The sequence below is a fragment of the Epinephelus lanceolatus genome, chromosome 5, assembly GCF_041903045.1.
Source record: "Epinephelus lanceolatus isolate andai-2023 chromosome 5, ASM4190304v1, whole genome shotgun sequence".
Classification (NCBI taxonomy): Eukaryota; Metazoa; Chordata; class Actinopteri; order Perciformes; family Serranidae; genus Epinephelus; species Epinephelus lanceolatus.
This window is the reverse complement of record NC_135738.1, coordinates 41193291-41206309: the sequence shown is the minus strand read 5'-3', so window position 1 is coordinate 41206309 and position 13019 is coordinate 41193291. Positions and strand designations below refer to the sequence as shown.

Genomic DNA, 13019 nt, shown 5'->3' with positions numbered 1-13019 from the left:
TTATAGTTTGTCCCTTTTTACTTACCGTAGCCAATCCACAGAATACAGGAAGTTGAGGAAGAAGTCGAGTAGAAGCGAAAAAAAAAAAACCTAAATTAGCGAGTTCACGGCAAAGAATGATTCAAAAATGAGTTTGAAAACCGCGTTTTAATTTCAGAATTATTATCTTTAATCACGTGTTTGTTTATTTTTGCACTTGCAGTTAAATATTTGTTCGGTCGTCAATGAGAATTTTATTTTGAAAGTACTAATCGGAAGTCTTATGTTTCCCCTTGCCTGGACCTTTTGACAGTGAGAGAAGTGCGTATTTGTTTGCAAGAGTTGTGTGATAGACAGTGACCTGTCTTCTGAAAATATCGGACAATGGCCTCCAGCGGCGGAATTCAGATCCCGAGCCGTCTCCCGCTGCTGCTGTCCCATGAAGGGGTGCTCCTCCCGGGCTCCACCGTCAGGTTCAGCGTGGACTCTCCACGGAACATGCAGCTGGTCAGCCAGCGGCTGTTGAGGGGGACTTCTCTGAAAAGCACAATCATAGGAGTGATTCCCAACACCAGAGACCCAGAGCACGACACCGACGACCTACCAACATTGCATAAGTAATACATATTTAGTTATATGCCGACAGTGGAGTCATTTCCTGAGTTTGACACCGTGTCGATGTTGTTTTGGTGGTGAGACATACTGTACCAGCTGACTGAACACGATGTTCAACCTGAGGGTTAGGACCCCTCCAGGTAGTCACTGGACAAACCTCAGGGATCGGGACATCATTACAAGATATGGAAGAAGATGAAATAGTTTTGCTCGCAAAAATATTAAATCTCCAGACTTCTTGTGAGAACAAAATATTGTTACTTTTTCGGCCCTCTCAAAACTGCTCTAAAGGCAAAAAGATAGCATTTGATTATTCTTAGTAGACTCTAGACATACATGACCAAATGCTAACAGCATGCCCTGCTGAATTCATTATGAATAGATTTTTGTTCTTCTGTTCTGTAGGTGTGGTCATGAGCATAACACGACATCCTTTCCCATGTTGTCACATAACCTTAACACTTTCACCTCCTCGCTTACTTTTGCTTATTTTGGGCCTCCTGCAATCCCAGACACCAAGGGTGGGGGAAAAAAATTGACACAGCATAGTATTTCGGTTTATGCGCGGCAATATAGTATTGATTCTTGGACTCCAAGTATAATTTTTTTGTTATTTCACTTTTTGATGATACAAATACAAATTAAACTTTTGGTAGCCTACACTACATTAATCAATTTCTTCCATCCATTTGATAAAATTTGCTGCAACAAAAATGATTTAAGTGAATACCTAAAACTTTATCTTATTAGATAAAACAGATGTTGACAAAGTTCTCCTTTTGGGAGATAATTTGCAGTTAACAAAAGGTCATAAATCGCAAAAATCACAACAGGTTTAAAATCGCAATAATATTGTTTCGTGACCCAAGTATGATGATAATACCGCAGCCACGGGCCTCTGGTGTTTCCCATCCTTACCGAACACAAGTGTCACTGTGGACACGGACCAGCACCTAATTCAAATTACATGTTGTTATATCAGGTTAGGTCTTTTGCTGGAGTTTCACAGGCCTGGTGGAGTATGTAATGCTAATCACATGACTCTCTACAAGGACCACCTTGTATGTCACATTATTTAGTCTAATTGGTACTTTTTTGTTATGCATAGTTCATATTTGTTGACAGAAGTAGCAATGTGTGATTTGTTCTAGAAACGTCCACAGTTTAGCAGTGGCCCTGCAGCCAGGCACAGAGAGGTGGACTTTAACCTTTCACCAGCAGTCTACCAGGTCAGGCTGGTTACTAAATGGCAGTTGTTTGTCTCTAGATGGTTTGTCTCTCTTTCAGCCACAGTTACTGCAAGAAAACTGTGCTAGCTTTGTGTCAACTTGGCATCTTAGCTCTGTTCTGTGGTCTCCCACTGCTCTTATAGTTCACATGGATTAAAGAGTCCAGGATGCAGCGGATGAATTTTTAAATAATAAGAAAGAAGACAATCTGAAGTCTCTTGTGTTGGTGTGGTAGACCACAGTAATGGTGCATGGATGCTGGGGGAAAAGAGGGATTAAATGCTGGTTATCCAATACACTTCTCCCTTAGGACAGAACATGTGCCTTTGATTCAGAGCCACAGCACCTTCAGAAGGCTTCTCAAATCAACCACCATCCACACACAACTGTCGTCATCTTCTCTGTGGTGGCCGCCACTTAACTTCACATTAAATCCGGGAATTTGTATCCTCCCCATGTCTAGTCCATAATCAGATACATATTTTGTGTGTGTGTGTGGAAGGGGGTGGATTAGTCAGGCAACATTGGCAGAAGCTTTTGATCGGTGTATTGATACATAACTACATAACTGTAAGTTGTACAATGTCCCGCCGCACTGCACACTGTCACGCACACTGACAGTTTGAATTTAAGTCACTCAGCTGTTAAACAATTGGAGCTGTCGCACTAAAAGATTTCCTGATTTTCTGTCAGTAAACTGTGTGTGTGAAAAGTGGTTTGACCAATCTTGTCTTTCTTAAGTCCTTGAAGCCCTCACACTGCATGTTTTGGCAAAGTGTCTCCTAAATGACCAAAGGACTGTCAGTCTAGCTTGTTTTCCTGGAAGTCTTTTTAGCAACTGCCTCACTTGGCACTGAGGAGAAATAAAGACACAGAAGAAAAGTTTAGATGACACTGTGAAAAAACAGGAAGAAGTTTTGTGGCTACATTTTGTCTATGAAAAATCACATGAATCATTCTGTGTCACTGCGAATAACAGCACAGTTTAATTATTTTTCAAAGTTCACTGGGTTCAGCACACAATGTAGCAGCAAAGTTTGGCTTCTAGTGGTTATTGACTGGAGACTTCCACATACTACAGCAGGTCGAGAGGTCCTGACCAAATCCAAGGTGTGACGATTGAATCTGAACAGACTTGAAGTAATCATGGTCGATTATCATTTAGTGTAAGATAATGCAACTATGAAGCTCCGGAGAGGTTAAATTGGCCTTGATTCTCCTCCAGTGAGTGTGTTGTCTGTCATCACCCTTCTCCTTTGTCTCACTCCTTTTTTCTTTCTCTCTCTGTCTCTCTGTAGGATTGGTACAGCGGGAATAGCAGTGCAGGTGGTGGGCAGCAACTGGCCAAAGCCCCACTACACCCTCCTCATCACTGGATTGTGCCGCTTTCGTGTATCAAGTCTTCTTAAGGAGCGACCCTTTGTCCTTGCAGAGGTACAAATTCTTTAATATCAGTCTACTTAAGATCAACAACACCATCATTGTGAGAATGTCTCACGGTTAAAGATTAACTTAAAGCCGCCCTGTGGACATGAGATAAACAAAACTGGGACCCATTTATAGAATAATAGCTACTGGAGGTCTAAACCCTAACAGGGGACCTTTAATACAAGTCATCCAGTGAAAGTCAGTAAAGCTGACCACTGTTTCTAGTATCACACTAGGGGTGTGCCATATCACATCATTCATGATAATACCGGTGTAATTTTTGATATGATATAAATAAGTCATATCGTGATACTCTTCGACTTCCACTCTCTTCACCTTGTTGACATATTTATGTCATACTGCTACATGCGGCAACAACAAGCATGGCTTAAAGTGAAATCATTACAGTCTCTGCAGTGGTTCCAAAAAGAGGAGCAGCTTCAGTAGTTTGGAATAAACCATTTAGGATTTTGCTAAAAGAGAAGGAAACTGCCTATTGATTTATATATATATATAGATCCCAGGGTACATTTTTTGTATTTGAGAACTGTTTAAATGTGTTGCTTTTGGTAGATTTTGTTTTGTTGTATCATTAATATTGTGTATGGAAGCTGAATCTCACTCTGACTTACTGTTGTTGTTTACAAACAAAGGAAATGAGAGATAATTTTTGTTTAGTTTTTACTGAATATTCGAAGGTAAACTGTTAGGTTCACATGTAAAACTATATCACTTATTCTGTTGCAATTATGTGTTCTTAAATTAATAATAGAATTTTTTTACTATTTCATCATATTGTCAAGAATATATTACAAAATACCCTGAAATATCATATTATTTTACGGCCTCATTGCCCAACCCTGTCAGTCAGTACTTTATGGTGCCCTGTGGATTGTTCCTGTGATTTGAAAAAAGAAAAAAAAAGATGTTTACATTTAGTGTTACTTACCAAAACACATTGTGTGTATCCCTGAGGCCCTAACAGAAGTGGTGAATGCATTTTCTTTCTCAATATAGCCACACAAAAACAAGGAAAAAAAGCAATTACATGCGGGAAATATTACTTCAAATAAGCAAAATTATCTGTTAACAGAACAGGAAAATTTCACTTGCCAAGGTTTTTTAAAACTAGTAGAAATGTCTTGTCTCAAAGAACCCACAGATATCTTAAAATTAGTGTGGCAAGACTGAAAACAACATCAGATGATGTGTTAGATTTTAGATACACTGGTTTGCTGGAGGCCCAGCATGTTAACTGGAAGGGTTCAGCATGGAGGGTGGGAACCGCAACGGCTTCAGTTGTCAGCTGGGGCAGACAGAATGTCTCGGTCCCAGCACCGAGAGGCTGGCCCGGGAGGAATGCGGGGGAAGAGTCCTCAGATTTTAATCTCCTGATTTAAAGTGAAACATTGTCAGAGGCGCATTCCTGTTTGGGGCATCATCACTAATAGCTGCTTTCTTGTCAGCAATATAGGGCCAAAAACACCTGTCAGAAAGTATTTCACAAATACTAATGTGGGTGACTGCAATATGTGCCTCTCTAAACATTGCAGGTGGAGCAGCTGGATAAACTTGAGCAGTACACGACCCCTTCTGGCACAGCAGAAGATGGAGAGCTGGGGGAGCTGTCTCAGAAGTTCTACCAGGCTGCGTTACAGGTGTGTGTGTATATTCCTGCAATCAATTCAATCAGTTTTATTTATAAAGCCCAATATCACAAATCACAATTTGCCTCACAAAGCTTTACAGCATACGACATCCCTCTGTCCTTTTACCCTCACCTCATCTTGTGTATGAAAGAGAGAGAGAACAAGAACAGAGGAAATTCCCCCAAAATACTTGATTAAAAAAAACTTCACCCGCAAAATGATCATTTGCATATCAGTTGCTCACTCTGTGTTATGTCCTGCATGCCTCCAGAGTGAGTGAAGAATCTGAAATCAGAGAAAATTCGTGATGAATTGGAATTAAGGGGGGCCACATTTAACAACAGCAAAATTATATTAAAAATTCTGTTTACAAACACTCACACAACTCCTGCAGTATAATATAAGTCTCACTGATCCAGTTGTATACTTAGTGCTTCCAAAACACGTTTTACTAAAACCTTACCGTAGTCAACAGCAAGAGATAATTTTTTAATACCGTTAAAATCATGCAATGAAATACACAAATGATGTTTGTCAATTGAAAAGTTAATTTCGAAAGTAAAAAAAAGTTGCAGTTTATCATAGGTTTGTTGCAGCACTGTTGAGTTTTGTGTGAAACCGCTCAGGGAACGACATCTCGTCTCACACAAAATGCATCACCTACACCAAGACAAGTAGAAAGACAAAGATCAGGAAGAAGAGAAGGAGAGAAAGAAGGAACCCAAGAAGGAGAGGGAAGAGAGAAGAAAAAGATCCATAAAAGAAGGAAGCAGTCGCAGAACACAGAAGGGAAAAAGAAGATGAACGTAGCTATGTTCCAGGCACAAATGTAACATTATCTTATCTGATGTGTTTTAAGAAGACACAAAAGAACAAGATCTGTTTTTCCTGTGAGTGCAACCCGGTATGAAACACACAAGCGTCGTAGCTTCAGCGAGAGAGAGCGCTGTGACATCAACTACGCAACACTTTCTTGACCAAAAAAAAATTCTTTTTAATTGACAAACATCATATTTATGATCCAGAAATTATTTATCTCTATCTGTTAACTACCGCACATGTTTGTTTCAATAAAAGATCCCATGGTGGACGACCTGAAGGGGGGGGGGGGGCTCTGCCTCTCTATATAACCATTACCATTAAAGCTTCATTCATTTAGTATTCATTTTGTGCTTAGAGTTTGGTTTATTTATTTAGAACAATAGAGGAAGAACTGGGTAAGGGGTATTAGAAGTGATAACCTGTGTTGTTGAACAGGCGTGGGTCACCTGCTCCTGTAAAACCTCCTCTCAAAAAAACTTTAACCCGGAAGAAATTAAATGTAAAAATATAATTTGTACCAAATCAGTGCATCCCCATTTATAGTTCTGTGTATGCATATATAGTATGTATATGTACTGAATGTTTTTGAGGATCTTGGGTACAGAATTTCTCTCCGAATGAATGAAGCTCTTTCTTATCTCATCTTTTTGTGAGAAGCCCTTCAGACTGCAGGTGTGTTATGGAAGCCGGTAAGCCTATAACTCAAAGTACTTACAAGCTCATTCATCAGTTTATGAAAAGGCTTCATTGTATCTCTTTGTTTTCATAAATTATACCAGAGTTATACCAGTATTCCTGGAAAAGTCTATACATGAACGTCAAAACTTTACAAGAAACAGGCGACATTAGTCTTGTCTTCTTAAGCAAGGCGGGACAAATTTATTGCACCTTTTAACAATAAGGCTTTTCAAAGTATATTACATATGAGAGAAAGTCATTAAGAAAATATTTAAAAGAAAAACAAGGCAGTATAAAAAGACAAACACAAAAAGTATGTCAAAAAGAAGTAAAACAAAATGGAAGATAAAATTAAGCAATAAAAGGTGATTTATCATAACAGCAGCATACCCTTGGAAACTTGTTCTTGTCAGTAAATCTAATCCCACTGTGTGTGTGTGTGTGTGTGTGTGTGTGTGTGTGTGTGTGTGCGCGTGCGTGCATGTAGTTGTTAGGTATGTTGGACATATCAGTTCCAGTGGTGGCTAAGTTCAGGCGTCTGTTGGACAGTCTGCCAAGGGAAACGCTACCTGATGTGGTAGCCTCCATGATCCGAACCTCAAACAAGGAGAAACTACAGGTGAAGTGAACTGTTGTGTGAACCAAATTTCAAACTATTTATTCAAAAAAAAAAAAAATTGGATATAACAGGTGGCTTAAGCATCAGATGGCATGATATATTTTTATTTATTTTGTAGAGAAATGAGTCAGTTGTTAAAATCTGTGCAGTGTATGTGTTACTTGGAGCACATTTTACACCTGGCGCAAAGCGGCATGCAGCACAACTATCAGTGCCAGTTTCAGACTGACACAGTTGTCAATTTTCACCATCAGCATCAACGCTGTCCTGCAATTTAGCAAATGAACTTTCACCCATCTCTGCGCCCATGCGTATGTAGTTCTTAAAATGACGTTTGGTCAGGCCCATCGTTGGCTAGAGCTGTTAACAGTTAATTGATAAGTTGACTAAGTGTCAACAATTAAATTGTAATTGACTTATGATTAGAGTGTTGTTTGAAGATGAAAAAAGTCAAAAAGTTCTGATTCCAGCTTAAACTGAATATCTTTGGGTTGACACAACGAGACATTTGAGGACCTCAGATTGGGCTTTGGGAAACACTGATTGACAGTTTTCACCATTTTTTTTGCAATTTTATGGACCAAACAACTAATCAATAAATTGAGAAAATATTCGACAAATTAATTGTCACTGCTCTTTGCTTTTGCAGCAGAAAGCGACTGCGCCATTCACCAACTAAAGTCAGAATGGTGCAGTATTATCATGCTATTTAAAGGGTGCATTATTCAGGTAGTAAGATGCACCTACATAGGCGGTTTCACAAGGCCTGTACACATACAGGAACGTGCATATGGGATTGTTGGGTGAAGTGAGATCATTACTGAGGAAAATATTAATTATATTTACTAAAATGTGAACATAGCAGAAAGCAGAGCAGGGCTATAGAGCTTCTGTCCCACTCCACATTAAGAGGGACTCTCAACGTGGAATAGAGGAGCAGTGTAACTTCACTGATTATGTCAGAAGTTGAAATTTTCCTGTCAGCGTTATAACTACAGTGGTCAGTTTTGCTGCTTAAATGTGTCATGATATTTGCTGCAGTGACATTACTCTCAGCAGAAAACCACTTGCTCCTCCAATTTGCCGAATCCACCATGTAAATAGCAGTGAACCAGGGGCCGTGTACACAAAGCTTCTTAGTACAAAGAGCTGCCCCTAGTGACGAAATTCTAAGAAAATTGTTAGAATTGTGGCGTTTTCTTAAAATTTCCTGTTAAAGTTCAGACTAGGTCCTTGTAAAGATAAAAGTTATCGTAGAGGTCCTAAAGTGAGAAACTGGCTTAAGAGTTTCTTAAGCAGAGAAGAAAATGGTGGAAAGACAAAGAGGGCGGAGAAATGTTCTTCAGACACTGGAGGACAGTGAGCAAGTGAAATGCTACAGATTAGATTGTGCAGGAATCATATTTATGGTTGATGTCATTAGGGATACACACACATAATCCCAGAATTAAAATGATCTCAATACTAAGATGGCTAGGACTCCTTACTAAAAAAATAGGCTAGGTTAGAAGCTCTCTGAGAGTTTTCTCAGAATGTTTGTGAATACAGCCCTTGCTACAGGCACACCTAGTTTTTAAAGGGAATTGGATATGACACTGTGACTGGTTGAATTCATGTTATGCCAAAAACACACCTATGATTAATTAAGGGACTAAATACAGCCCCTTTCTCCTTGCACCTTAACTTGTACCCAGATTACATACTGTTAAACTAGTTGGACATGCCCTAAACGCATTTGCCATGCTCTTTAGACCATGACCTATAGATTGCTTAAATAGGGTCCTGAGTGTCACTCATTCTGAGAGTGCTCTCAGAGAGCTCCTAACTCAGCCTGAAAATTCTTAGTAAGGACTCCTTACTAAGGAGTCTTAAATTAGGAGTGATTTAGGAAAGTTCTCAGAGCAACTCTGAGCAAGAAAGGGATGGAAACTTTTAGGAGGTGTGGTTGACCCTGTTGCAGTCTTTGACAGATGTGATTTGTTGTCACAGACATGCCCTTTTGTGAGCCTGCAAGATGTTGACACCCTGTTGATGGAAAGTTGAGACAGACCAAAGTCAACACTGCTGCACTGTTGCATTTTTCCAGTTTTCCAAATGTCTTAGTGTTGTGATCATTTTATTTCTGATGTTATAGCATTAGGTGGAAAATGTGCGTGTATCCCTTATGACATCAACAACAGATATTATCACTTGTTGATCTAATGTGTAGCATTTTATTTACTCACTGTCATCCAGAGTTTGGAGAATATTTCTCCAGCCTCTTTGTGTTTCCACCATTTTCTCCTCTTCTTAAGAAACTCTTCAGCCTCTTAAAAGTCTCCTTCCTTACTCCCGACAGTTTTTCACCTTAGGAGCTCTTTTAAGGCCTAAAATGCTCTGTGAGTAGCTTTTATCTTTACAAAGACCTAGTCTTAACTTTAAGGGGAAATTCTAAGAAAACATCACAATTCTAAAATATTTCTTAGACTTTCATCACCAGGAGCAACTCCTTTTACCAGAAAGCTTTGTGACTATGGCCCCAGGTCTGTAGGGGGAGGGGTGAGTTGGCATATCGGCCACAGTCTTTCCTTAGCTACCACCGGATGGTGCCAATGAGAAAAAAAGTCAAATACTATATACAGTAGGGTAGGCTTAATGTAAAGATTTCCTCTAAAGTGATTGTATTCTGAAATCAGATTTTTGTATGTCAATGTGTGCTGTGAAGGTCCTGGATGCAATTACATTGGAGGAGCGATTTAAGAAGGCTCTGCCCATGTTGACCAGACAGATAGAGGGACTGAAACTGCTGCAGAAAACCAGGAAAATAAGTCCTGACAACGAGAAGAGGGTAACATACATTTTCATTTGCCCTTTCCCTCTCAACACTGTCTGTATTTATATGCCTGTTCACTTCTCTGTGTCTCATCTGTCGAGGTGCTATCGGTGCGCAAAGGTGGAATTTTCCCGGGCCGGCAGTTCAGCCTGGATGAGGAGGATGAAGACGAGGATGGCGATGACACTGCGGCCTTGGAGAGGAAGGTCCATGGGGCCAAGATGCCTGAAGCTGCGCTTAGAGTTTGCCTCAAAGAACTCAAGAGGTGAACTTTTGCCCTGATAAGCCCTGTCACTTTGTCCCAATTATGTTGGAAATGATTTAAAGGCAGCAGTTTAAAATGATCTCTGACGTGTTTGAAAGCCACAGTTTAAAACATGCCTAATTTACAGTAGCTTTGTTGGTTAACCTTTACCTTTGACTGCACAGTTCTAATAAGCAATCAATCAATCAATTTTATTTATAAAGCCCAATATCACAAATCACAATTTGCCTCACAGGGCTTTACAGCATATGACATCCCTCTGTCCTTATGACCCTCACAGCGGATAAGGAAAAACTCCCCCAAAAAAAACCCTTTAACGGGGAAAAAAAACGGTAGAAAGCTCAGGAAGAGCAACTGAGGAGGGATCCCTCTTCCAGGACGGACAGACGTGCAATAGATGTCGTACAGAACAGATCAGCATAATAAATTAACAGTAATCCGCATGACACAATGAGACAAAGAGAGAGAGAGAGAGAGAGAGAGATGCAGGTAATGACAGTAGCTTACAACAACATTATTGAAAGTAATAATATTATAGTTCTGGCTACTGTGGTACAATATGTTGAAAATATGTATTAATATCTGGCAGTATACATGTGTGACAATAGTCATATATGTATAATAACAGTAGAAGTATGACTAATGACTAATGATGGCAGCAGCAGAGTTAGTGACATCCAGAATGGCCGAGTTAGCAAGATGCAGTAATAGAATACGAGAGAGAGAGAGAGAGAGAGAGAGAGAGAGAGAGAGAAGGGGGGGGGGGGGGGGGGGGTCGGTGTATTATAGGGGGGTCCTCCGGCAGACTAGGCCTAAGTCAGCCTAACTAGGAGCTGGTACAAGCCAAGCCTGAGCCAGCCCTAACTAGCTTATAAGCTTATAAGCCTAACTAATAAGCTTTATCAAAGAGGAAAGTCTTAAGTCTAGTCTTAAATGTGGAGACGGTGTCTGCCTCCCGGACCGTAACAGGAAGATGATTCCACAGGAGAGGAGCCTGATAGCTGAAGGCTCTGGCTCCTGATCTACTTTTGGAGACTTTAGGGACCACGAGTAACCCTGTGTTCTCAGAGCGCAGTGTTCTGGTGGGATAATATGGCACTATGAGCTCTCTAAGATATGATGGAGCTTGACCATTTAGAGCTTTATAAGTTAACAGTAGGATTTTAAATTCAGTTCTGGATTTTACAGGGAGCCAGTGCAGAGAAGCTAAAACAGGAGAAATATGATCTCGTTTCTTAGTTCCTGTTAGTACATGTGTCGCTGCATTCTGAATTAGCTGGAGAGTTTTTAAAGACTTACTAGAGCTACCTGATAATAGAGAGTTACAGTAATCCAGCCTTGAGGTAACAAAAGCGTGGACCAATTTTTCTGCATCTTTTCGGGTCAGGATAGGCCTAATTTTCCCAATATTACGCAGATGAAAAAATGCAGTCCGTGAGGTTTGTTTTAAATGAGAATTAAAAGACAAATCTTGATCAAATATTACTCCGAGGTTTCTTATGGTAGTGCTAGAGGCCAGAGCAATGCCATCTAGAGAAACTATGTCATCAGATAAAGAGTCTCTGAGTTGTTTGGGGCCAAGAACAATAACTTCAGTAATAAGCACATATTTTTGGTGAAATAATGACACTTACTGACACTCTTTTAGACTCTCTTTTAGAAGTAATTTATTTAATTTTAAATAGGCTTTTATAAGAAGGAAGCATGGTGTTTTTTAATGGCTTGATGTGGTTTTGTCCTGAATATAAAGCACTCTTTCTTTGTTTAATACAGTATTTTGCTTTTGAGTCCTGGTCCACAGTCTAACCTGTCTTGCATTTAAACTCATTAATCTATATTCAGACTGAAGAAGATGCCTCAGTCCATGCCTGAGTATGCCCTGACCAGAAACTACTTGGATCTGATGGTAGAGTTGCCGTGGAGCAAAAGCACCAAAGGTAAACAAAGCTGAAAGCGGGCTTTAGCAGAGTACTGGTCCACAAGCCAAAAATGTCCGATGCCTTAGATACTGTATGAGATCTCTAACATACAGCTATGTCTTTGCAATGTGGCCGAACAGTTCCAAGTGTAAAAATATGTGTAACAGCATGGTGGTATGATGGCATTGTCAGTGCCTTGTGTTTTTAATGCTAATCAATATTTGACATGTGGTGGCTGTAAAAATGTGGGGATAACTGTATTGAATATTTCAAAGTTATTAGTCCCAGGGCTCATTTTTAATGCTCTGATTAACCTCCCTGCTCAGCACCAAATAGCAGACAGACACAGTTAGCAACTAGCTGGTGAACACAGTGTAGCATTTAGCAGCTAAAGAGACAGATATTTTACAGAGCAGTTGGTGGACAGCAAACTCGAGCTGACAGGAGAGTGAATATTAGATTTGTGTGTGTCAAAAACTCAAATCCAAGTGAAACTCATGTTGCTCTGTATCTGCTGGGTGTGTACACAGGCCACTGTTTGCTATCACATCAGTCCTTACTCTAAAAGGTGAGTGTTGTGTTTACAGCTTGTTATGCTCCCCCTCCACTGTCAAATCAGTCAGTGCTGCTTCAAATAAAGAAGTCTCACATCCTGTAACACTCACGTCCAAACATGAACCCAGAGTCAATTCCATCAAAATTCCAAGGCCATTATGTTCCTCCAGCAGAGAAGACAGTGTAACATTTAAAGAGATATTTGCTGTGGTCAACCGCAAAGTCAGAATATCAGGCTCACTGCGGTCTCTGCTGCTGACCTCAGACTGCCCTTGTAACAACTAACCTCAGATCAATGAAGACTTCCCAATTTCAGGACAGGATACATTTGTCTGCAGAGGTCATAACCTGCAAATAAATCTTAATTAATATTTCATGGAACAATGTAATAAAACTGAATACTACTGAACTCTTCCTCCTCATGTTCTCAGATCACAGTCCCTCTGTTT

At 40.0% G+C, this 13019-nt stretch overlaps 1 protein-coding gene across 1 annotated transcript in view; it reads left to right on the top strand.

Moving 5' to 3' along the window:
- Positions 1-244: 244 nt before the first annotated feature.
- Positions 245-13019, top strand: part of lonp2 (lon peptidase 2, peroxisomal) — a 32171-nt gene continuing 19396 nt past the window's right edge. Inside the window, exons 1-7 of the mRNA XM_033635481.2 lie at positions 245-596; positions 3122-3257; positions 4805-4909; positions 6888-7019; positions 9724-9846; positions 9933-10096; positions 11939-12033. Coding sequence (XP_033491372.1) covers positions 364-596; positions 3122-3257; positions 4805-4909; positions 6888-7019; positions 9724-9846; positions 9933-10096; positions 11939-12033 — 988 coding nt within the window. The 5' untranslated portion in view covers positions 245-363. The remainder of the gene's footprint in view (positions 597-3121; positions 3258-4804; positions 4910-6887; positions 7020-9723; positions 9847-9932; positions 10097-11938; positions 12034-13019) is intronic.